Raw genomic sequence first — 24316 nt, forward strand, 5'->3', positions numbered from 1 at the left:
CTCCAGACATAGAGGCTTTGAATAAATATTCAGATAAGGAACATTTTTCTATTTTCTTTTAAATATGGTCAAACTGTTACTCTTAATAATTATATGTCATTTCTGTGTACTAGAGATAGTTCAAGCACAAGATGAGCAACTGACATGTGAAACACAGTCCCTGAAGGATAATTCGATGGGACTGTTAACATCTCCCTGCGTTTATTATGATCCTAATTTTAACGGGAAATATTCTTATAACTGTAGAGAAATAATTGCACGGATGCAGTCACTCTCCCAGCAGCTTAAATTTATAATCTTTCTAATAATATATTTTGTTCCTTGAAATATTTCATGTAAAACTGGAAAAGTAGTCATGTATTAGCTTGAGCATTGAGCTGGCAACTGAGATGTGAATTCTGATAATAGGGTCACCATTAATTTGCTCTGTCGTAGCAGGTAAGTATTTTTTTTTTTTTTTGAGATGGAGTTTCGCTCTTGTTGCCCAGGCTGGAGTGCAGTGGCACGAACTTGGCTTACCACAACCTCCGCCTCCTGGGTTCAAGCAATTCTCCTGCCTCAGCCTCCTGAGTAGCTGGGATTACAGGCATGTGCCACCATGTCCAGCTAATTTTGTATGTTTAGTAGAGATGGGGTTTCTCCATGCTGATCAGGCTGGTCTCAAACTCCCGACCTCAGGTGATCCGCCCACCTCGGCCTCCCAAAGTGCTGGGATTACAGGCGTGAATCACTGCGCCTGGCCTGTAAGTCTTTTTGACTGGTTCACTATTCCTACTGGTGTTTCAATCCCCTCCTTTACCACCATCTCAATTATTTTTGTTTAATATACCTACTGAAGATCCCTAGTTCTGTTGTCCCTACTTTCAGTGATAAATATCACTGAAAGTAATATTTATCAGTGCAACTGCATTTTGCAACACTGCTCTTAATTCCTGCCACCTAAACCCTGCCAAATACAGAACATAGTGTTCCAAAGTAGGATCTCCCCCCCAAATTTCTGTCTTTACAAACCAAAACCCATCTTAATATTAACACAGACTTCCTTTCCTTATTTTAGCCCCAGAAAATTCAAAGCTAACCACTCTGTTTTCAGTAGCCCTTCCTCTCTCTCTTTTGCAGAATTTCTGATTAATGAATTATTAATTTTCTTTTCCTATCATTGTATCAACCAAGAGACTAAGTTAAGATGCGATAGAAAACTACACCAACATACCATCGGTTTAGAACAATAACATTGCGTTTCTGTTTAGAACCTGTGCCATTTCAGATCAGCAACCATTACTGCTTAAGTTGCCTGGGGTTTAGGACGCAGAATGACAGAGCAGTCTTCCTCTGAAACATTGCCAGTCATCGTGCCAGAGGGAAACGGAAGCTGGCAAAGCCTCGTTAGTTCTTAAAGCTTCAGCCTAGAAGGAGCATACACAAATTCTGCCTACATTTATTCGAACCCCAAACAAGTCCCATGACCAAAACCAACTTCCAAGCTCCTGTGTGCCCAGAAAGTAGATAATTAGAATATCCAGAAACAAGCTAATTACCACAAACCCTTATCTCCTTCTTTTTATACCCGAATATTTTCAACTGTCTTCCCCATTGAAATGAGCATGCACACAAACAAATCTTTAATTTTTCTTTTTTGGAATCTCCACTTATGGTTTCCCATGCTCTTTCTAATCCCCATTGTATAGCAAATGTGAAGTTCATTACTTTATGTCAAGTGCTTTAATTCCTGTATGAGTTTGCTAGGGCTGTCATAACAAAATACCACAGACTGGGTGGCTTCAACAACACAAATGAATTTCCTCAATAGCTCTGGGGTTGAAAGGTTCAAGATAAAGGTGTTGGCAGGTTTGGTTTCTGCAGAGGCTTCTCTCCTTGGCTTGCAGATGGCTGCCTTCACCCTGTGTTTTCATGTGGCCTTTTCTCTGTGCCTGTGTGTCCCTGGTATCTCTTCCTCTTCTTATAAGGACTCCAGTCATATTGGATTAGCACCTACCCATATGAACTCATTTAATTATAATTCTTTTTTTAATTTTTAAAATTTTATTTTATGTATGTATGTATGCATGTATATATGCATGTATGTATGTATGTATAGACATTGTCTCACTAAGTTGTCCAGGCTGGTCTTCACCTCCTAAGCTGAAGAAATCCTCCTGCCTCAGCCTCTCAAAGTGCTGGGATTATAGGCATGAGCCACCACACCTGGCCCCTGATTATTTCTTTAAAGGCCCTGTCTCCAAATACAGTTAGGATTTCAACATCTGAATGTTTTTGTGGTGGTGACAGGAGGTGATACAATTTAGTACATAATAATTATGGTCACCACATATGCAGGACACTTTCAGGATTTTATTTAACCCCTCAGAATGGCATTTTATACTGTGAAGAATATAACTTCAAATTCACTCATTCTTTAGTTTTCATAGTGCTTTAACTTTGAAGTTTTCTTCCTTCACTCTTTCCACTTTCAGCTCTTTTTGGCTTTGTATTACTGCATATTACTTTCCTGAAAGATTTTCTCCATGTCTATTATTTTAGATTTTAGTCACTACCTGTATGGGTGGTGGGTCTCACATTATATGTCCAGTCCACTGTGTTCCAAGGCCACATCTTTAACAGCAAACTTCCATGATATACATAGTTCTTGAACCAGTAGCATCAACATCACCTGAGTGCTGCTTTGAAGTGTACAGTCTCTTTTTTTTTTTTTTTTTTTTTTTTTGAGATGGGGTCTCGCTCTGTCGCCCAGGCTGGAGTGCAGTGGCACGATCTCGGCTCACTGCAAGCTCCGCCTGCCGGGTTCACACCATTCTCCTGCCTCAGCCTCCGCGAGTAGCTGAGACTACAGGCGCCCGCCACCTCGCCTGGCTTATTTTTTGTATTTTTAGTAGAGATGGGGTTTCACTGTGTTAGCCAGGATGGTCTCGATCTCCTGAACTCATGATCTGCCCATCTCGGCCTCCCAAAGTGCTGGGATTACAGGTGTGGGCCACCGCGCCCCGTAGATGTGTACAGTCTTGAGACCTGCCCTGGAACTACTGAATCTGAATCTGCATTTTGGGAAAATCCCCAGATGAGATTTATACCTAGTAAGTTTGAAAGTAGCATTCTGTTTGATTTCTCTATCTAGACATTCCAAAGACATCTCAGACTGAACATGTTAAGAATGAAACCATTAATTCCTTAGTCTTCACTCATTTATTAATTTGATGACTATTTCTTGGGGCTACTGTATGTAACACCACTGCTCTATGATTTATGGCGGTGAACAAAACAAACAACAACATTTCTGCCTGCCTGAATATTTTATTCCAGACCATGGAGACAGTTAAGAAACAGTAAGGCCTGATTAATCTGTATATTACATAAGTGGCTAGAAAGTGATGTGTGCCTTGAAAAGACGAAAATATGGAGCGAGATAAGGAAGATCATAAGTATAGTATGGGACCCTGAGAAGGTGAGATTTCCCTTCCTTTATTTCTTATCTCAGCGAATGACATGAGCATCCCTCACATAAGCAGGGGGAAAACACAATTAGAAATTGTGTGTGTTATCTTAACATTCTTCCTTTAGCCTGTCAATTCTGGATTCCTAATGTCTTTCAAATCTTTCACTTGTTTTGATGTTCACTGACAGGCTCTTTCTCACATCCTCAGGGTTTCTCCTGCTCAGGTGACAGCCACCTAAGTGACCTCACTGCTTTCTACTCCCAAACTGCTGCCGTGATGATGATGACACCTGCTTGCTGGAAAACTTAATGGTTCCAACTTCCTTTTGAATAAAACAGAAACATCTTATGATGAGCAATAAGACTGATGATAAAATGGTTTCTTCTTACCATTTCACCATAATTCATTCCCATAAGCACAGTCCCCACTAATGAAACTGCATACGACCTGTATTTTCTTTCCTCTTACCCTTACTCATCCTGGCTTTTTGTTTGGTTTGCTTGTTTGTTTTGCATGGAGCACTGAAATATTACCTTGTTTTGTAAATATCTTCTGATTCGTCTGTGCACTAAAATTTGGCTCTATTAACATTGTCTTATCGTTATAGGCTTTCCCAAAAATGTGTGTTCTTAGAAGGCAGGGGCTCTCTTGCTTACCTGTGAATCCTTAGTGCCAATATAAAACTTAGCATTCAATAGTGTTTCTTACTTTTTGATCAATAATTTATAGATGATGGTTCATAGAATGACTGGAAATCTTCTAGGATATAATCCTTTCAGAATAAATATAGGCAATGGTATGACGGTGTGTTTGGGAAACGGAAAGTACCTCACTTTTGTGGGACCTTAAAGTATGGTTTGGGTTGTTGTTGAAATTGAGGTGAGAAGATACCTTGCACATCTTTCCAAGAAACTTGGATAAAATGCTGTAGAGAAGCTTTTGAAGGACTTTAAGTGAGTAACATAATCTCTGGAATATCAAATTTGGATTTTAGAAAGCTACTGTCATTGAGAATGGGAAGAGATTGGAGGGATGTAATCTTAGTGTAGTAAGTCCAGAGAAAGATGATAAAGGCTTGGACTAAGGCAATGACAGTATAGTCGTGGGAAAGAGGACTGGAAAAGAAAGACGTAAAGCTTTCCCTATGAGGATCTATTGATTTTGAAGGGAGAAATGAACCTGGTGCTATCCACCAAGACTGCAGTAGGTGACTTAGGGTCCATAAAAATATATTTGGTTTTACATCATCAATTTAAAAGTCTCAACATTCCATCAATTTGGGCCTGGTCTCTTCATTGCTAGAAGACTCTTTGATTCCAAACAAGTGATCATTTATAGTGAATACAATTTAGGACAGGAGTCACACATCCTGCCATTCATTAAACCCCACCTTTCTAAAAAAGAATTAGCCTGCCTTCTCAATTATGTTTTAGTAGCTGCAACATATAAATTGGTATTTGTTCATGCATTCCAATTACTATAGTAGAGATATAGCCATCTTTGAGGGACTTACTTTCTGGCAAAGGAAACTGACTTAAAATAGTAAATATAATTTAAATACTCACCAATTACTTACACTAAAAACTTCTGATTTTCTCTATGAGTTTTGATGTTACATATTTGAAAGTAACATTTATCTTTTTTACAAATCAACTCCAGCAATATTCACAAATAGTTCTTTAAAAACTGATACGTTTGTTTCCAGCCTGGGCAGCATAGCAGGATATCATCTCTAAAACAAAACAAAACAAAAATAATAGGAGAGAGAACTAAAAATTAATGATCTTGAGTAACAGATGTCACAAAATGAGATTTAATTTTTTAAAAATTAGTTACTCCAGCTATAATTTAGAATCACCCTTCTTCTTTGATCTCATTTTTATACAAATTATATTTTTAAATTTAATGAGGGATGACATTTCATAATTGCTACATTTTAACTGCTTATTCCATGAATTTCTAAAGTTTACTTTCCTTCCAACATTTCCTTCTTCTGTCCCTTCCTTCTGGTCTAGAGAGAATCTCCTATGATCAGCCTAGGCCTTTTCATTTCTTTTTCCAAAGCAATTGTTTATGTAAAAAAAAAAAAAAAATCATAATGAAGGTCTTTAGGGCTTGGCCTTTTGAAATATTAAAACTCAAGTTCTTGGTCTTCCAAAGCCTTGGTTTTAAAACTCAGAAGTTTTTGCTTTCTAAATTAAAACAAAACAAACATGCTCATTGTTGAATTTTTCCTCCCATAATTGATACGGGGAAGGAAAGTAGTGTGGGAGGAAAAAATCTTAGTCAATATATTAAATATTATTCCTTCCAAAACTTTTATTTTCATGCTTCTGAAATTTACATGTCTGGGTTTTGGGTCATATTTAGTAAAGATATTACTTTTTATTCTTAGATACCGAGAAGACCCAGATAGGAAAATAACCTAGTACACTTTTCATCAGAAAGCAATCACTTGGCATGTTGTAAGTCTCTGACATTTTCCACAGGGAAAAGAAAAGTGTTAGTACTCTTATGGTGACGTAGATGACAGCAGGTAGTGAGGACTTTTAGGGAGGCTAAACAAAGTAATGTCTGTCTGTATGCATCAGTATATCCTATTCCCAACCTCTTGAATGTGGAATTATACAAGATTCATACCCAGTGAATCCTTTTTTTCTAAGAATAAATTAAAATACCAGCTTTTTTCTAAAAAAAGATAATGTATTTTCATCTTTGTGGTTAGAAAAGTATTTAAAATATATGATAACAAATAGAGAAAATTTAAAAAATTAAATTCTAAACATTATGCATAACAATATAAAATTATATCCTAAACATTATGTACAACAATATATATCATTTTTGATGGCCTTTATTGTGGATGTTTAGTTTTAATTGTTTTCTTTCTTCTTTCATTTAGAGAATTTATCAACAGCCTTCGACTGTACAGGTCATTCTATGGAGGTCTAGCTGATCAGCTTTGTGCTAATGAATTAGCTGCTGCAGATGAACTTCCCTGCTGGAATGGAGAAGATATAGTAAAAAGGTATTTTATGTGGTCTATGAAAACCTACTGGTTACATCAACCTTGCTTTCATTTTCCAAATCTTAAGGGGATTAATTCAGTCTTAACTTTGTCACGCAATTTACAGTCTACATTAAATACTCATCTTTAGTTTGTTAAAAAACAAAGAAAAAAACCATCAAAACCTGATCCTTTTAGATATCTTAGAGCTATAATAGCATTCTGTGGTATTTTGAAAGTCTTCTCTTTTACCTATCTATGACTTACCCAACAATCCTACTTTTGAATTAAACACCATTTATTTTTTCATCCAGTCTGTCTGTTGTTTACCAAATATTGTATTTCTTTTTAGTTTAAATTCATGAGTATTAGAAAGTGAGGAAATTCAGTGAAATGTGAATACCTATACAAATATTCACTGGTATATGGATATGTGTCCTAACAATGTGTCCATCCTGCAATGTTCTGATTGAAAGAAACAGAGCATGCAAGAAAGAGAGAGACAGAGATTGAGAAAGAGAAAGAGAGAGAGACTATGTACTAGTGGGGGCACTTTTATATATATATATCTTTTAGAGGCATTGTTCATTTGTATGTTGTCAATTATTCTCAAACTTAGGAGTGAAATTCCATGTTTATTTTTTTTCCTCCCTGTCTAGAATTTCTTTGACAGTTTCTTTTTCTTTATTTCCTATAACTGATTGTACTTTCGAGCAATCTCCTGAGCTTGAGAAAGTCATAAATTCTCCCTCTGTGGTCAATTAAACTGGTTGAGGAAAAGTCTCTTGATTTGCCAATACTGGTGGTTATTATAGAATGTAGGATGATGAGGTTTTGTGTTTGGATCTGAATCTGTTAAACTATAAAATAAATATATTTTTATTTATACATTTTGCTTTTTGGATTTGAATCCATTAAAAAGTATACTTTAGATTTGAATCTGTTAACATATATTTTTGAGCAGTCTCCAAAATGAAAGACAGGGTGTTAAGCTTTCTGACAGATATGGTTTGGCTGTGTCCCCACCCAAGTCTCATCTTGAACTGTGGTTCCCATAATCCCAGGTGACCTGGGAGGGACCTGGTGGGAGATAATTTAATCATAGGGATGGTTTCCCCGATCCTGTTCTTGGGATAGTGAGTTAATTCTCCCGAGATCTGATGGTTTTATAAGGGGCTTCCCCCTTTGCTGTGCACATATACTTCTCTTTGCTGCTGCGATGTGAAGAAGGACATATTTGCTTCCCCTTTTGCCATGATTGTAAGTTTCCTGAGGCCTCTCGGGAACTGTGAGTTCCTGAACTCATGCTGAACTATGAGTCGATTAAACTTCTCTCCTTTATAAATTAACCAGTCTCAGGTATTTCTTCATAGCAGTATGAAAATGGACTAATACAATGACTTACAAATAAACCTACTCTATATGCAGATAGGTGGTTTAATTACCACAGAAGTGATGAGTTCATTTAAAACGTTATTTAGCAAATTAACTTTGCTATGATAAACATATACTATAATCAATTTTTAATAGAAATTTATATAACAAAGCCATTTATATATTTCTGGGTGATCATTTTCATTATAGTTAAGAGCCACATTCCTGAAATATTAAATGATTATTTTATTAATATCCTGAATATCTGAATATCTCATACTTAGAGTTCATAGAAAAAAATATTGGAGACAAAAACTATTTAAATTTAAATAAAATAATTAGCTGATATGACCAGTGTTCTTTTTTCATTATGCACCTTGGATGTTGCAATGTAAGAATTTTGCAAATATTTCTTTATTGCTTTTACTGAGAGAAGTGATAGCATTCTTGTACTTTGAGTTCTTAATGTATTTATGTCAGCATTTCTGCTTCTTAGATCCAGTAATTAAATTCTACTTTGACAAAATATTTTTTCAAATTGTTCAAACTGGAATTGAACTTTTTGTATATTTCTACAAAGACTAATGAGAAACCCATAGTGATTAATAAAAAAATTAGTATATAAATTTATTTAATATACATTACATTATGTTGTATTATATTATCTGAATCTACAGCCGCAAGAATCCTAATTTGAATTTATCCCATTCCTGTTTTGACCAGTTGGTCTGGGCTTTGTGTAATGGGAAATACTGTTGGAGAAATCAATGATTTGGGGAAACCTTTTAGAGTGATAGCATTTTCAGCTGAAATAATGTGTTTTATTCTACATAATATATTTCTGAAGTCCTCATTCGTGGTTTATGAATTTAAAAAAGCACATAGTTAGCAAGGATTCTCCATGAAAACCATCCACATTTCTGATCAGCGAAGTGTGTGATTCTTAGCATTCTCATTTGGTTTCAGCTAATGCCTTCCCTTTCCTATACCACCATGGACTCCTATTAGCCACTTCCTAGTGCATAGAGACTCCAGTCTCTTGTGATCAAGCTTCACTGTGCCTTTAACTGTCTTCAAATAATTCTTCCAGCCTCATCACCTTAATGGACATTTTCCCTTTCTTGAGCACATTTTTCTCTTCCATTTCTGTCTCATGGGTCCCCAACCTTTTCTTGTCCCCTTTGGTTCCCAGAACCAGCAGATGAGCCTCACACACTCCTACCGCCTCTAAGGCTACTTCCAAAATGAGCATGTTTCAGCCCTGATTATTCTGTTGCAGTGAAATGAGGGTTTCAGAAGCATTATTTAATTACCCCAATACTTCACTTTTAATCCCCCAAGTAAGCTGATTGGACTCTATCTCTTTTCTATTTGATGATGAGGAAATTCAGTGTCCTTTGACTTAAAAAATGAACTTAAAATTTTAATTTTAGTCCTGACTCAGTCAATTCTTTATTTTTTTTTCATTTTTAATGTTTATGTGTCACATAGCAGGTGTATACAGGGTACATGTGATATTTTGATACAGGCATGCAATATCTAATAATCACATCAGAGTAAATGAGGTACCCATCAACTCAAGCACTTATCATTCATTTCTTTATGTTATAAACATTCCAATTATACTTTCAATTACTTTAAAATGTACAATAAATTATTGTTGACTATAGTCACCCTGTTGTGCTACCCAATACTAGATTTTATTCAGTCTGTCTAACTATATTTTTGTACCTACTAATTATCCCCATTACCCTCTTCCCACTACTCTTCCCAGCCTCTGGTAACCATCCTTCTACTCTCCATCTCCATGAATTCAATTGTTTTAATTTTTAGCTCCCACAAATGATTGAGAATATGTGAAGTTTATCTTTCTGTGCCTGGCTTATTTCACTCAATATAATGGCCTCCAGTTCCATCCCCTTGATGTAAATTTAGAATGAGATTTTTTTTTTCTCAATGCCAACTCAATGGTAAAATATAAATATCGATCAATTCTCATTGATTGATTATGGTATCATGAAATGTTACATAGCAGTTAAAGTGATATATATTTATATCTGCTACTGTGGAATGATGTCAAATAATTAAACAAAATTAGCTAGAAACAGGATAGGGTATATTTTACCAGCAGATTTGAAAAAAAATAAAATAGATATTAATGTTGGTTCTGCATAGACTATTTCTGTAAAGTTACAAGAAAATTGTTAATATGCCTAAATTTAGGACAAAGTACTAGAGGGTGGGGTGGTCTTTTATTTTTTTCATTTGTATTGTACATACTTATTTTAAATGAAAATAGGTGTTAAAAATGATACAAGAATTATGGGCCATTATTGTTTTTTATGTTTTATAATTCTCAAAAAAAGTAAAAATTCATGTTGTGAAAAGTTCTATTTATACATTTAATTTCTACTAATTCAGATTTTCCTAGTAATTTTGTGATATAGTTTTGTCAAAGCATTGATACATATGCTTCAATACTGAACTGCTGAATTTAGGAGAGTTTCTAAATAAAGTCAAGTCCTGATCACTGTTACAATCTTAAATTATTAACCACTTTCTCCTTGAGAAAAAAAACGAAGTATAGCAGTGATCTGTGGTGAAAAGCTCTAAGCAATCCTTATATGTGAGATTCATTTCAGAGACCTGCAGTTAGTTCAGGTAAGTAATGCCGTTCAGTTTTGAAGAAATGGACAGCAAGTGAATGTATATTACATTTGGGGATGATAGATTGTTTTCCTTTTTTATGGTAGGTTATAATACCCATCAGGTTCATTCTAGAGGAGTTAAGCCAAACACATCAATAGGCTAAATTGGTGGCCAAGATTAAGTCTATTCTTCATTATAAGAGTGAAGCAATTATTTTGGCAAGATTTCTTCTCCTGCAGGCATTTTTAAGGAGGTGATTGATATGATTATTTACGTGCACAGACATTCTGCTTCAAAGACTAGGGGAGCCATACAGACTATTTTAATATCATGACAGTCCTGTAAAATTGTGTGAACTCACCTATGTGCTGATCAAAAGAGGTGGAATTCCTTTGTGATTGTAGATGAAAATGTCTCAAATATCTGTAGTGTATAAAGAGTTTAATTTTTGAAACAAAATCTATTTAACTCAAATGATTGTGAAGACTGTATTCATATCATGTAGTCTGCTGCAACACTGAGGTCAACAGTTCAAACAATTTCTGATTTAGGATGAAAATATTATTGAAATCCATGTAGGCTGTATCTCTTATAGTCTCTTTTATCTCCCCTTCCTGTCTCTTCATTGCGAAGCAACATTGTTCTCTGAAAGGCATTTCGGTCTTTGTTCTCAGTTCTCTGTGATTACAAATTGATTGATTGATGATTCGTTCTTTTCTTTCTGGGCATTGAAGTTCAGGTAACAGCTCCTTAATTGCCAGGGCTTCCTTTTCCCTTTTGATTAACCGATAATCCTGTAACTGTCCCTCAGTCTCCAGGAATTGACCTCCACAATGACTCTTAAACTAGACAGTATCTGTTAAGTACCTTTTTGAGGAAATCTCTCAAATCGCATTTTTCCTCTGCTTTTATACCACCTCAACAATCATCAACACAGAACTTCTGTGACCAAAAGTATGGGTTTTTTTCACCACACACCAAGCATCCAAAACCAGATGAGTGTCCTCCAAATCAATTCCAACACTGTCTACCTGGAGATCCCACAGGCTGGGAGCTCAGTCCCCAAGACTGCTCTACCTTTCTGAGACCAATTACAAGTCCCAACCTCCAGAACTTCTGACCTACTGGTTTCAAGTTGGGGTTTCTACAACCACCTCTTTGGATTCAATGAATCTGATGGAGCAGTTCATGGAATTCAGAGAAACACTTATGTTTACCAGTTATTTTTATCAAGGATATTACGAAGAGTACAGATGAAGAGATGCCTAGGGCAAGCTATGGGGTAAGGGGTGAGGGGTGTCCGTGTCCTCTCCCTCCAAGAACTTCCCTCCAAGAACAGCCACCCTCCAAGAACTTCTTTGTGTCAGCTCTCCAGAAGTTCTTTCAACCTTGTCCTCTTGAATTTTTATGGAGACATGATTAAATTTGCCATTGGCCATTGGTGATCAACTTGACCTTCAGCCCCTCTTCCCTCCCTGGAGGTTGATGGATGGGGCTGAAAGTCCCAACTCTCTGATCATGCTTCTGTCTTTCTGAAGTGTCAGTCAACTTAGCATACAAAAAGCACTTTGGAGATTCCAATGATTTTCACATATGCCGAGAAATGGGAAAGAAGACCAAATATATATTTTGTAATATCGTAGCACCCTGGTAAAATTAATATGTCACATTATTTCTACTTCATCTTGATTAAGTTAATGTTCCTGAATGCTTCTTTCATAATCCAGTTTTCTCTTTTCTAGCTGTTATGATAAGCTGATCCTTTTCCTCAACTGGTTGTGCGTGAGTTTTTAAAATCAGATAAAATAGAAAACTTTATAAATCTCTGAGAGTTTGTACTCTACCAATTTTCACTTTTCTTTCCACCCAGGCAATGACAGTTTTCCTGACCATAATTTTGTTAACCTCAATTTTTTTTTCCTTTACCCGTTATCTAGCTGGAAAGCCACTTCAATTTCAATCTTTCTTTTTTCTTCCTGACCTTACAGCATTCAATTATATGTTTCCTATTTAACATCTGTCCTAGTTTCCAAAAGTTTTAAACTTCATTTTAAAAACAATCAGGTCTCAGGATTGTCTGAATTTCTGAATTTTATTAATGTAACAACTGGTTGCTTTTCCTATGTTTGTTGTGCAAAGGCAGAATGTTCTTTATGACTTAAACACCAGTTTGTTTTCTATTTCTTTTTTTCCCCGCCCCTGGCAAATTCTACCTATCCAATCAGTTTCTCATATCCTTAATCTATACCTTCCTGATAATTATCATTATCATACCTATAGCCTATCATATTTGGTTCAGAATTGGAGGTTGCTTAAAAAGTGTGATTTGAAGACTTCTTCCTCACTTCAACAGTCTACCATGGAGCTTGAAATGCCCACAATTAACTGAATAATTTTCAATTAAATCGTTTTCTCCATGCAACTGTATATTCAGGTTTGCCAAAGTCTCACTTTCGTCTTGTATCGTAGGGGGGTGAAGCCCCTCATTTGCGTTTCATTTTAACCCCTAAATGCACTGTGACACCTATAATACTTTTTTTTTTTTGCATTTATATGTCACACATCTTCTTTCTTTTTCTCTATTGCAGTTTCTTTTGGAATAGAGCTCCTGTATTATCTGAGAGTCTAAGAATTATTAATATCATTGAACATCAATGAGTAATTCTTTGAAGATAACAAGACTCTAAGGGAATGGCATTTTTATAAGCATTAGTGAGAACTAAGAGATTTAGGACTTTGGACTTGGTGATAACACTCTGATGGGGAATATGTGGGTCCAAAGTGAAGTTGATGCCTGAAAGGAAGATTAGATGAAGGGAGATGAATCATACAAGTTACCATCTGTGCTGACTCTGGATGCTGAGTTGTTTTTGTTTTTTTTCCCAGACAACTTTAAGACCATGTACGTCTCATGGTATGCACTTTCATGGACATTTCTGGGAAATGGAAATCTAAAGAACTCCATGAATCTGAAACGTTTTGGGTTAGAGACATGTTGGGTGGGATTGTTCCTATCAAAAAGATGAGGCACTGGAATGAGGGGTAGATCCAGGTGCAAAGACCCGCCCAAGGTCCAAAGTCTGAGTTTACAATCTTCAGTAAGGGAAGAACTGAAACATGTCTGCTCATTTGTGACACAAATAAAAAGTGCATTTTCAGATGTAAGGGACTACAGAATTACTCACATTGCAGAATATACACTCTAGGTTCAATTAGACAAGTACAGGTATGGCTGATGGTTTGAAATCAACATAAAATAAATTTGCAGGATTCTTGGCTGTGTAATATCCCTATGCCACAGTGGGACTCTCCCTGCCTTCCATTTTCTTTTTGGGTAATTTTTATTTCAGTGACAGTCCCTAAGTAGTTATCTCATGGTTTGGGTCTATAACAAATATAGTTGCCCCTTTGTATCCATGAGGAATTGTATCCAGGACCTCTCTCAAATACCAGAACTCAAGGATGCTCAAGTCCCAGATATAAAATGGGGTAGTATTTGCATATAACCTATGCATCTCCTCCTGTGTACTTTAAATCTCTAGACTAAATATAGTACCAAATACAATGTAAATTCTATGTAAACAGTTGTTATACTGTTTTTTAAAACTTGATATTGTTTTTTATTTTTGTATTTTTTTTTCTTCAAATATTTTTGATTTGCAGTTGGTTGAATCCTTGAACACAGTTGAATCCTTGATGTGGAACTGGTGGATACAGAGGGCCAACTGTAATACAGGAGATGTTTGCAAGGACATGCACATTTTATTAACTTGGCTCCAAGTCCTGACATTCCTAACTACTGTTAAAGCCTAGGAAAATATTCATCATTCTCAAGTCGATATACACATTTTGGTCTTTTCTAAAAATGCTCTATGAATGCAGCAGTAATTTCATGCTATCTCATCTTCTGAGCTGAGACAGTTCTTTCGTATCTCTCTTTAATGACTTATTGGCTTGGTAATCAGCTGTCTCTGGTTAAGGGTATGTAATCATTACATTCAGAGAGCCAGACTCCGCAAGGTCTGAGTAGAAACATTAAATCCTCTAGGAATGCCATTTTTACCTTGTCACCAGAATAAAATCATGGCCAGCTGTCAGAACTTTTTTGGTCACTCTTAGTGCCTGAAGGATCTTTCATTATGGATTAGTTCCATAAACAGTGTAAATTTGGTAATGAAAATGTCCAGTCCAACCTAATAATCAAATGTGTGAAATTCACTCTTTGTTTTTCCCCTCCTCCAGTTAGTTTCTGCTTCAGTCTAAGAGTCCCTAGTGGGGTGTGTATGTGAACTGTTTCAGGTTCGTGTGCCAACCTTGCACTCTCCTCGTCCTTCAAACAATGTTTCTGACTCCCCTGTGCTTGTAGTTGGGAATTTTGGAGCTGGGGAGATGATGGATCAAAAGGGAGAAAGAAGCGGTAAGAGAAGAAAACACTCTTTGTGACTGGTAATTTTATGATCTCTCATTGATGTTTTCTAGCCTCAATTAACAGCTAGGTATTAACCGCTGATGCCCTAGGGCTTTTGTGTGCTTAAGACAATGTCTCTCCCCTCTATTTCTCCACGTGATGGTAACGTTTTGGCCTCTTTCTGCTGAGATCTTTTGGTGGGTTTCTTTTCTCCCATATCATCTATTCTAGCCCATAGAAACCTTCCCTCTCTTTTCTACTTTCAGTGGAAGTACAACCTACACCTAATGCAGCTGCCTTTCTTTACTCTGCCACTAGACAGCCAACTTCTGCTACAAGAATGGGCTGCCTTCCATTTGCTTAGGCATAGGCCAACTACCAGCCCTTTTAGTCCTTCCAGCTCCAAGGATCCTTCAACACTTCTCTCACCTAGGACCAATGAATGAGGGAATGTCGTAGCAGTTCAACCATCTTTCTTCAAACAAGTTCTCTGCTTTGGCCTCTTCAGGTTCAATCCTTTTATTCAATTAAGGTGGATGTCAAACTTTGGGACTGAAAACAAGGTTTCAGTCATCTGCTTTTCATGTCTAGCACCTCGCTGAAAGTGAGGGGTGTGTGCCATCTATTGTCCCTTGTTCTCAGCTGAAATGGAAACAGAAAGAGTACTATTTTAGCACCCTTTTCCATGTACTTGGAAGTGGTGTGGAGAAGACAGAAAACTAGTTTCCAAATTCAAGATACTGCAGTAGGCCTTGAATGGAATGCAAAGGTATATGAGATATTTTCCCAATCTTTAAGGGACTTGGAATCTAAAACTGGTAGAAAACATGTTCACAAAACATGTTCACAGCAAAACAGATTTTGAAATAAAAGAAGTATACAATCCCAGAGACTTTCAAATAGGGGAAAATTCTTTTTTGATTGAGAGGATTCAACAGTATTTAATGAAAGAGGTAATATGTGATATGGGTTTTCATTCAATTAAAATAAATTCTTTAAAGTATTTATGGATGAGATGAGATAATGTCTGAGAATACTTTAAAAATAATTCAGTGAGTGGAAGAAGGAGGGTCATATTGTATTTGAAGTGAAGTTTTCTGAGTAATCATTGAAGCTGTTTGATGGGAACAGAGTGTTATACTATATTTTCTGTATATTTACATTTATTTAAAATTCTATAATACATAAATACAAAAATATACCAACACAATAAAAATAATTTTGTCACTGTCTAGTCTTTCACAAACACTGTTCTAGATGCTAGGGATACAGTGATGCACGAAATAGACATAAGCCCATCTCTCATGTAGATTAGGATATAGAAGAGAAGAACACAGAACAAATATTTACAAGTGGAAACAGTTTACAGAATCTTTCAAGTTGGATGGAATTTTAATCAGCAGACTTGGAAGCAAGAATGTGAGTGTGAGAAAATGCATTCTTGAATGAAATGCTCTGAGTTTAGTGGCCTGTATATTGCATTATTTTCATTTGTGTAAAAACTTTCAGATTATGTTTACTCCTTCTCACTATTCTCTTTCATTTCTGCTTCATGGGCATGTGGTGACTATTTAGTATTAAAAGCTTTGTCTCATTCATTGTAATGCAACCATTCATTCATAAAGCCAACAAGGCTCAGTGGTTAGGAGCAGATTCAGGAGCCATACTACTAAGGTTGTCAATAAAGATTAACCACTTACCAGTGATGTGAATTAAGATATACTCCTTAATCTCTAAGTGCATCAGTTTTCTTGTCTTTAAAATGTGGGTAAGGCCAGGGATGGTGGCTCACGTCTGTAATCCCAGCACTTCGGGAGGCCGAGGCGGGCGGATCCCGAGGTCAGGAGTTTGAGACCAGCCTGACCAACATGGTGAAACCCTGTCTTTACTAAAAATACAAAATTAACCGGGTGTGGTGGTATGTGCCTGCAATCTCAGCTACTCAAGTGGCTGAGGCAAGAAAATTGCTTGAACCCAGGAGGCAGAGGTTGCAGTGAGCAGAGATGGTGCCACTGTACTCCAACCTGGGTGACAGAGAGAGACTTTATCTCAAAAAAGAAAAAAGTAGGTGAAAATAATACCTACCTAATATTTGAAAATTAAATGAGTTATTCACATAAACAGTTTAGCATCCTAGATATAACATAGTAAACAGTCAATAACTGTTATGTTATTATTAAATAAAATATGCTCATTTACTTCAGTGGAAATGAAACTATTTTACTGACATTTTCTCTTCATTGGATGGATTCTGTCTTGGATCAGAAGACTTCCATTTGTAAGACAAAGGCATATGCATTCTTGAGTGAAATGCTTTGAGTTTGGTGGCCTCTAGTGAAGGTTCTTTAATGAGTTAATAAAAATTAGTATTAGGATTTGGGTTTGGGAGTAGGAGATATTCCATTATCAATACTTTAAATGGTTATTTTGTTGGATCCGAAAACAGAGAAATTATATCTTAATAGGCAGTTCATCAGCTACTCCAAACTGGAGAGTGATAATCACTTGAACCCATGCAATATATCAGTGTTTTCAAGGGAGAACTGAAAGTTAAGATACAAAGAAAAAGCACTATAGAGATAAAAGTAAAACGCTTATTTCTAATTAGTGCTTTGGGAATGTTCACTCACTGGTTAGTCTTAGAGTTGATCTTAATGAACCATCAGTTGATTGGAAATCAATTTCTGAAGCCAGGCGAAATTTCAGTATATCACACAACAGATTGTTTTGGGTGACACGGCAACTTTAATGCTGATACAATTCTAGTCATCTCCCTTCATCCACTGAGTTCCCAAAGGAAATAGGTATTTTAAACTGAATCTCTAGGAAAAAATGACATCCGCTTTTCCCATGTGCCTACTCAGTTTCTTGCCATGCCGACACAGTACGAGGATACTATTTTTAACTTGTTACATGCGTCCAGAGGTTGAATAGAGGAAAATAAAAAGATAAAAGATAGGAAGATAAAAGTTCACTGAAGTGGAAACCTAAAGGACCTTTTCCCATCTGTTTGGCACAGAAGTTGTTATCTCTTTGGGAGTACAGATTTCATCACAGTTCTATAGACTTGTGACTTCCAGATTGTGTAATTGCAAAACAGCAGCAGTCTTCAAGGGCTCCGGGATGCCTGTTCTTACTTTAACCAGAGTAGTTTCTTACTCATCCTTCGTTTTCATACTGAGGTTACACCCGAAAAGCTATTCTCTTTTCAGTAAAATGGATGTAAGTTTGCTAAACTACAAAAATGGAAAATATTGTTTATTAGTCTAGTTCCAGTATTTCCATTTCATAGCATATCAATTCATTGTTGAATGATTTATTATATTTTAAAGTAAAATGCTAGAAGGGAGATTGAAAAAGAACAGTCACCTGTTCATAATATATTTTTCTTCAAATAGACTATAGTGTAGTCTAATTGAATTTATCGGAATAGCTCATCAGATAGCACATTTTATTGTCCAACCATCCAAATCCTTCTTTTCTGATGTATTTTCAAAACAAATAAAGGAAATTTGTTAGATATTATTGAAAAAACGTTTACAAAATTTGATTTGAAATTATTTTTACATTAATGCCACATTTTGGCTTACATGAGTAATATAATTTTTTGTGGCTGCAATTATGTATAAAACTGATTAAAGATCAAACTCTGAAAGTAAGTTGTCTAAACACACACATGCAAATAATTCGCATGCATCTGCTTATTCAGGAAAATAAAGAAATAAAAAGATTTTCTTCAGAGTAGTCATGAAGAAATGAAATATTCAGTAAAATGAAAAGTATAATTATAGGTGTGAAATGTTCATTTTTGAATTATTCTAGACAGAATCTAGACCTTTTAGTTATATTAGATCATTAAATCAACAACACTTTAGAATAAATATGGTTAAGTTATTTGGTACCAAATAAAAATGTCATGTTTTTAACAAGCAGTGTGTATTTAAATATAACAAGTATTGCTATTTACTAAAAAATGTGTGGTACATTAGTTTGGAATTGAGTCATTGCCATCTACTATGAAATCATGCATCTCAAATTAGAATACAGGCTTCTACAGAGGTAAGTACTCATGCTCTGTAGGGTAGAGAGAGCCACAGCATAAACATCACACCTACAGTCAGAGGGCTTACTATGTGACTGCACGTCGTAGTGTATTAGTCATTGTTGTCCAGAAAACAAAAACAAAACCAATCTTGCTCTCTCTCTTTCTCTCTCTGAAAGTAACTTATTTTCAGGAATTGGCTCATGTGATTGTGGGGACTGGTAAGTCCAAAATCTACAGAGAATGCTTCTAGGCTTGAAATTCTGCAAGGAACCTGCCAGAAGTTGCAGTCTTGAGTCCAAAGGTGATCTGAAGGTAGAATTCCATCCTCTTCTGGGGACCTGAGTATCTCCTAAGGCTTTCAGTTGATTGAATGAGGACTGCCAACATTATGGAGGCAAAGATGCTTTACTCCAAGTCTACTGGTTTAAATATTAATAACATCTAAAAATTACCTTCACAGCAACATGTAGACTGGTATTTGACCAAACCCACAGGGTACTACAGCCTAGCCAAGTTGCCATATAAAATTAATTATCACAGGTAGTATTTTAGGTGAGGAATGAGATGACAAACCTGTGCTCTCATGGAGTTGATGTCATAGAACTTGGGTTAAGGATATGTTAGATTGAGTATCCAGGAAAACTTTATCTGGAGAAATCACATTCAGGTTGAATATGTGGAAAGATCTGAATTTTCCAAGTAGAGAGAATACCATGCTTCATGTGTCTAAGGAACAGAAGAGAAATCAGCATTTGTGGCTCAGGGTGATACAGATGATGCTGGAGGATTGTCTGGAATGAGACTGTAGCTTGGGCAAGTGTCAGGTTAAATAAGTCCAGGAAGAAGCTTGGATTTTTTCTATGTGCTTTGAGAAGTCATTGGCGGTTTCCACCTGTAAGATTGAGTGTAGGGGGAATTTGTTTTCCTCCATATTCACACTCAACAGAGAACACTTTTGTGACCAGAAGTGTGGGAGTTTCTCCCACACCAAGCAATTGTCCAGTTCTATTTGAACAATAACTGTATGTTGTATCATTCAACTGAATTACCACACTAACCTGAGTTACCACAGACCTCACATGTTAAGGGCTTAGTCCCACAAGGTGCACCCCACTTTAGATGCCAATCACAAGTGGTAGGTCCCCAGATTATGCACAACTTCCATATGAGTTGTCTACAAATTGAAGATTCTCATGAGTCCCTTCTTAGGTTTTGTCATTTGCTAGAATGGCTCACAGGACTCAGAGAAACACTCTGCCTGTGTTTACTCTCTTATTATAAAGGATGCAATTCATGAATAGCCAAAGGGAATGAATACATTGGGCAGGAAATGGAAGAAGGAATGTGGAGCTTCCAAGTCCTCTCTGGGCATGCCATCCTCCCAGCACTTTCATATGTTCAGCAACCTGGTAACTCTCAGAACACCCTGCTTTTGGGATTTTTATTCAGGCTTCATCATGTAGACATGATCAATCAATCATTGAGTATAAATGTATAAATCAATCATCAACTGATTAACTCCATTCCCAGCCCTTCTCCTCTCTGGAGAATGGAAAAGTAACCTGAAAATTCCGAGCTTCTAATCATGGTTTGGTTTTTCTGGTGACTAGCCCCCATCCAAGAGGCCATCAGGAATTACCTCATTAGAAAAAAAGATGCTCCTATCACCCAGGAAATTCCAGAGGATTTAGGAGGAATGTGTTAGATGCTTGCTCCTATCACTCAGGAAATTACAAAGGTCTTAGACACTATGTGTCAGGAAATGGGGTCAAAGACCAAATATTAGAACTGAAAATTATCCCAGTCGCCACTATTTATAAGGGCTTTAGGAGCTCTGGTTCAAAGATTGGGGGGAGAGAGAGAGAGAGTGTGTGTGTGTGTGTACATATTTTTTATTTCACACAAGCAAAGATTTGTATAATTTGGATGCTTTATGGAGGGTAATTATGAATATAAAGTTTGAGGGAAAACCAACATCTTATTTCAAATTGGCCAATTTGTATGTGGTATACATGAGAGGGAGAATAAAAAAGAGAACAAAACCAGAAACATACCTCTAAAGAATAAAGTTATTATTCATAGCGAATGAAAGTCTGTCATGTTTTTGTTATCTGGAAAATATAAATCTTCTTTGCAGAAAAATGGATACTGTAAAGAAACTACAAACACATAACCACACTGAAAATAAAGCATATGCAACTTTTCTCACGAAAGATCTCCCCACCACGAAATGAATGAATACTTCCTCAGCTGAATTAGAAAAATGCCAAAAATCTAATAGAAAAGTAGGCAAAGTGCATGAATAGATAGTTTACAGAACATATCAGTGACTTTTAAACAAAGAAACAAAATTCTCACCCTCAATGTTAAAAATCAAATAAATACAAATGAAATTAAAAATCAAATAACCATGTTTTCACGTATATTTGGAAAGATCATTAAATTTGATAACTCATAGCAATCACCAGCACGCAGAGAAAAAGGTATTTCAACATCCCAATGGAGGGAAAGCTATTCGTGCATCTTTGAAGGGCAACTGGGCAACATGTGTCAATATTGCAAATATATATGATCTCTGAATCATCTACTTCTAATGTAAGACTTCATTCTCAGGTATAATAACATATGTAAACAACAGAGCATGAATTGCACATATTTTATACTAACACAAGGCATGACAACCAAAATCTCCATTAATAAGGAAATAATTAAATGGTTATGGCAGATTAAAATAAAGAATATAATTTTGATTTTTATAAAGAAGGAGGTAGCCTTATAGCTAGTGATATGAAAATGCTACAGAAGAAGAGGAGGGGTAAAGGACATGTGTAGGAGGAAAAGTCGATTGATTTTCTTTCTTTCTTTTTTTTTTTTTTTTTTTTGAGACGGAGTCTCGCTCTGTCGCCCAGGCTGGAGCGCAGGGGCCGGATCTCGCTGCAAGCTCCGCCTCCCGGGTTGACGCCATTCTCCTGCCTCAGCCTCCCGAGTAGCTGGGACTACAGGCGCCCGCCACCTCGCCCGGCTAGTTTTTTGTATTTTTTAGTAGAGACGGGGTTTCACCGTGTTAGCCAGGATGGTCTGGATCTCCTGACCTCGTGATCCACCAGTCTCGGCCTCCCAAAGTGTTGGGATTACAGGCTTGAGCCACCGCGCAATTGATTATATTTCTATGTGCTTTTATAATTTTTTTTTTTACCAACTGCTTTTAGTTGTTTTCCAAAAAAGGAAAAAATTAAAAATATAATGATTCATTAAAATGTTATAATAGAAGTATCATATATTTGTACAAAATACAGAAAGATATGATATCTTACTTTGGACCAATTGAAATGCCAGTGCACTACCCTGAGAGTAGTGTCCCAGATTCTATGTTTTAAGGAGCTCTCCAGATGATTCTAATGAGCGCTTAAGTTTGGGAACCACTGCCTTTGGCCATCACAATTACTTTTTTGGGTAATGATTTTTTTCTAAGATATTAGACTATTTAAAAAATAGGGAAGAACACATTTGTATTGCAAGGAAGTTTGGATTCTATGATATGACTAATCTTACTGTAGAAATGATGTGAGATTCTTGTTTGACTATTTTAGAGCAGATTTGGTATCTAATGGGATTCCATCTTGATGTACAGAGCACCTTCTACATAATGAATTTTGCATTTCAGATGGATGAAGTCTTTAACACAGACAGAATTTTAAGTATTGTGTATTTCTGGAAGAAAAGCATTGATCACATCCTCCTTAGATATTTAGTATCACCGATGGAAATTAATTATTTAAGCCACATTCGGATCTGTAACATTGCTCAGGAGGTACAGCGTTTTAAAAATCACTGCTCTTTCATACAAATATATATGATACAATATAGAGAGTTTTGCATAATAATGGCTATTTTTGGATTTTTAAATACTGATGATAATAGACTGCTGAGTAACTGAAAGTGGACATAAGGTAAATAGCAGTCATATCTGTTCTTAGTCTAGCATCTCCAGAAAAACAATCTGGAAGGAAAATTCATGGTTTATTAATGATAATATTATTTCATTTGAAAGACGTGAATTAGAAATAAATATCATCGCTAATGAAGGTTGAATTTTTATATACAATTTTTAGTGCAGATATTTTGGTTAAAGATTTCTCCATGTTTGGAATTTGATAATTTCAACATGATCTGGTTCTATGATTTAAAAATATTTGATGAAAAGTTCTTTCCTAGTCCGGACGGATAGATCAAGCTATTTGTAGAATGTAAAAGCTTGAGGACTAAGCAGCTAATTAGGAATTTATTCATGCAGACATGCAAGTCAGCTTCTCTTTGGGACTCCATCCAAGTCAACACAGAAAGCCTCAAGACGCATACACAAACCTGATCCATTAGTCTATATAATGACGTATTTATCATTCTTTCTCATATGTGTCTTTTGGGAGCTATTCACCAACAAACTTTATTATTATTTTTACTATTATCTTAAAAAGTTCTTAATGCTATTCCTGGGAAAACACATGGTTGTTTTGGGATTCCTAATTAGCAATTTCCTGTTCATTTTACTTGCAAATGCATTGCTTTTCTCTCTAAAAGTTTTGTAACAGCCAGGATGACAAACTGTTCAGCTTCCTGAAGATTTCACCAAGTAAACAAATGTTTAAATTTTAATTCAAAATAAACTGAAGAGCAATTTACAGGAGGTACAGTATAGAGAGAAATCACACCTGTGCAGAGGAGTCTTACTGAAAGAATGTGAATATCAAGACTCTTTCTGTCTCTTGCCCATTGTGGATGAAGCAGATGATTTTTAACTGCATACAAATGAGTACAAATAACTTGACATCTTGAAGAGTGTAAGCTGCTTCAAAAGAAATTCCCTACTGAAGAATTTGTATGTGATTTTAGCTTTCTCTGTTCATCATTAACTGATCTTTATTGGGTGCCTACTGTGTGTGAGGCTCTGAGCTACCACATTAAAAATACATAGCAGTAATTTCTGCTGCCTTGGAGATTATAGCACCTGTGATAGCCTATGAAGGACAGGCTAGTGCAGGGCAGCGTGCTACAGGAGTATATTGGAGAAGCAGCCGGAAATCAGTCAGTAAGGAATTATAGTGGATATTCCCATCTCCACTCTTCCCTTGACCTGCAGCTCACCCATCCCCCTACTGCTGGAAGTGTTGGCGACAGTGCCTTCTTCACAGAATTGCCACCTGGCCCAAAGTCCATGCTCTGCTCCTCAGACTGCCTCCCTACACCCTAGTTATCAGTCAATGACTGAGGTTCAGAAGATGGGTCTACTAGCCTGAAGGTGAAATCAACTCTGTGCTGCAGTTTGTGTTTCATTGCTTCCTGGTGGGATCAGAGGAGGCTAGACTCCAGCCCAGACAGCCTTT

The 24316-nt window shown here is 36.3% G+C and overlaps 1 protein-coding gene across 1 annotated transcript in view; it reads left to right on the top strand.

The window, feature by feature from the left end:
* GPC5 (glypican 5) overlaps nucleotides 1-24316 on the top strand; it is a 1460926-nt gene that overhangs the window by 341911 nt on the left and 1094699 nt on the right. The window contains exon 5 of the mRNA XM_007960682.3: nucleotides 6355-6480. Within this exon, the coding sequence (XP_007958873.3) occupies nucleotides 6355-6480 (126 nt within the window). The remainder of the gene's footprint in view (nucleotides 1-6354; nucleotides 6481-24316) is intronic.

The sequence above is a fragment of the Chlorocebus sabaeus genome, chromosome 3, assembly GCF_047675955.1.
Source record: "Chlorocebus sabaeus isolate Y175 chromosome 3, mChlSab1.0.hap1, whole genome shotgun sequence".
In the NCBI taxonomy this organism is placed as follows: domain Eukaryota; kingdom Metazoa; phylum Chordata; class Mammalia; order Primates; family Cercopithecidae; genus Chlorocebus; species Chlorocebus sabaeus.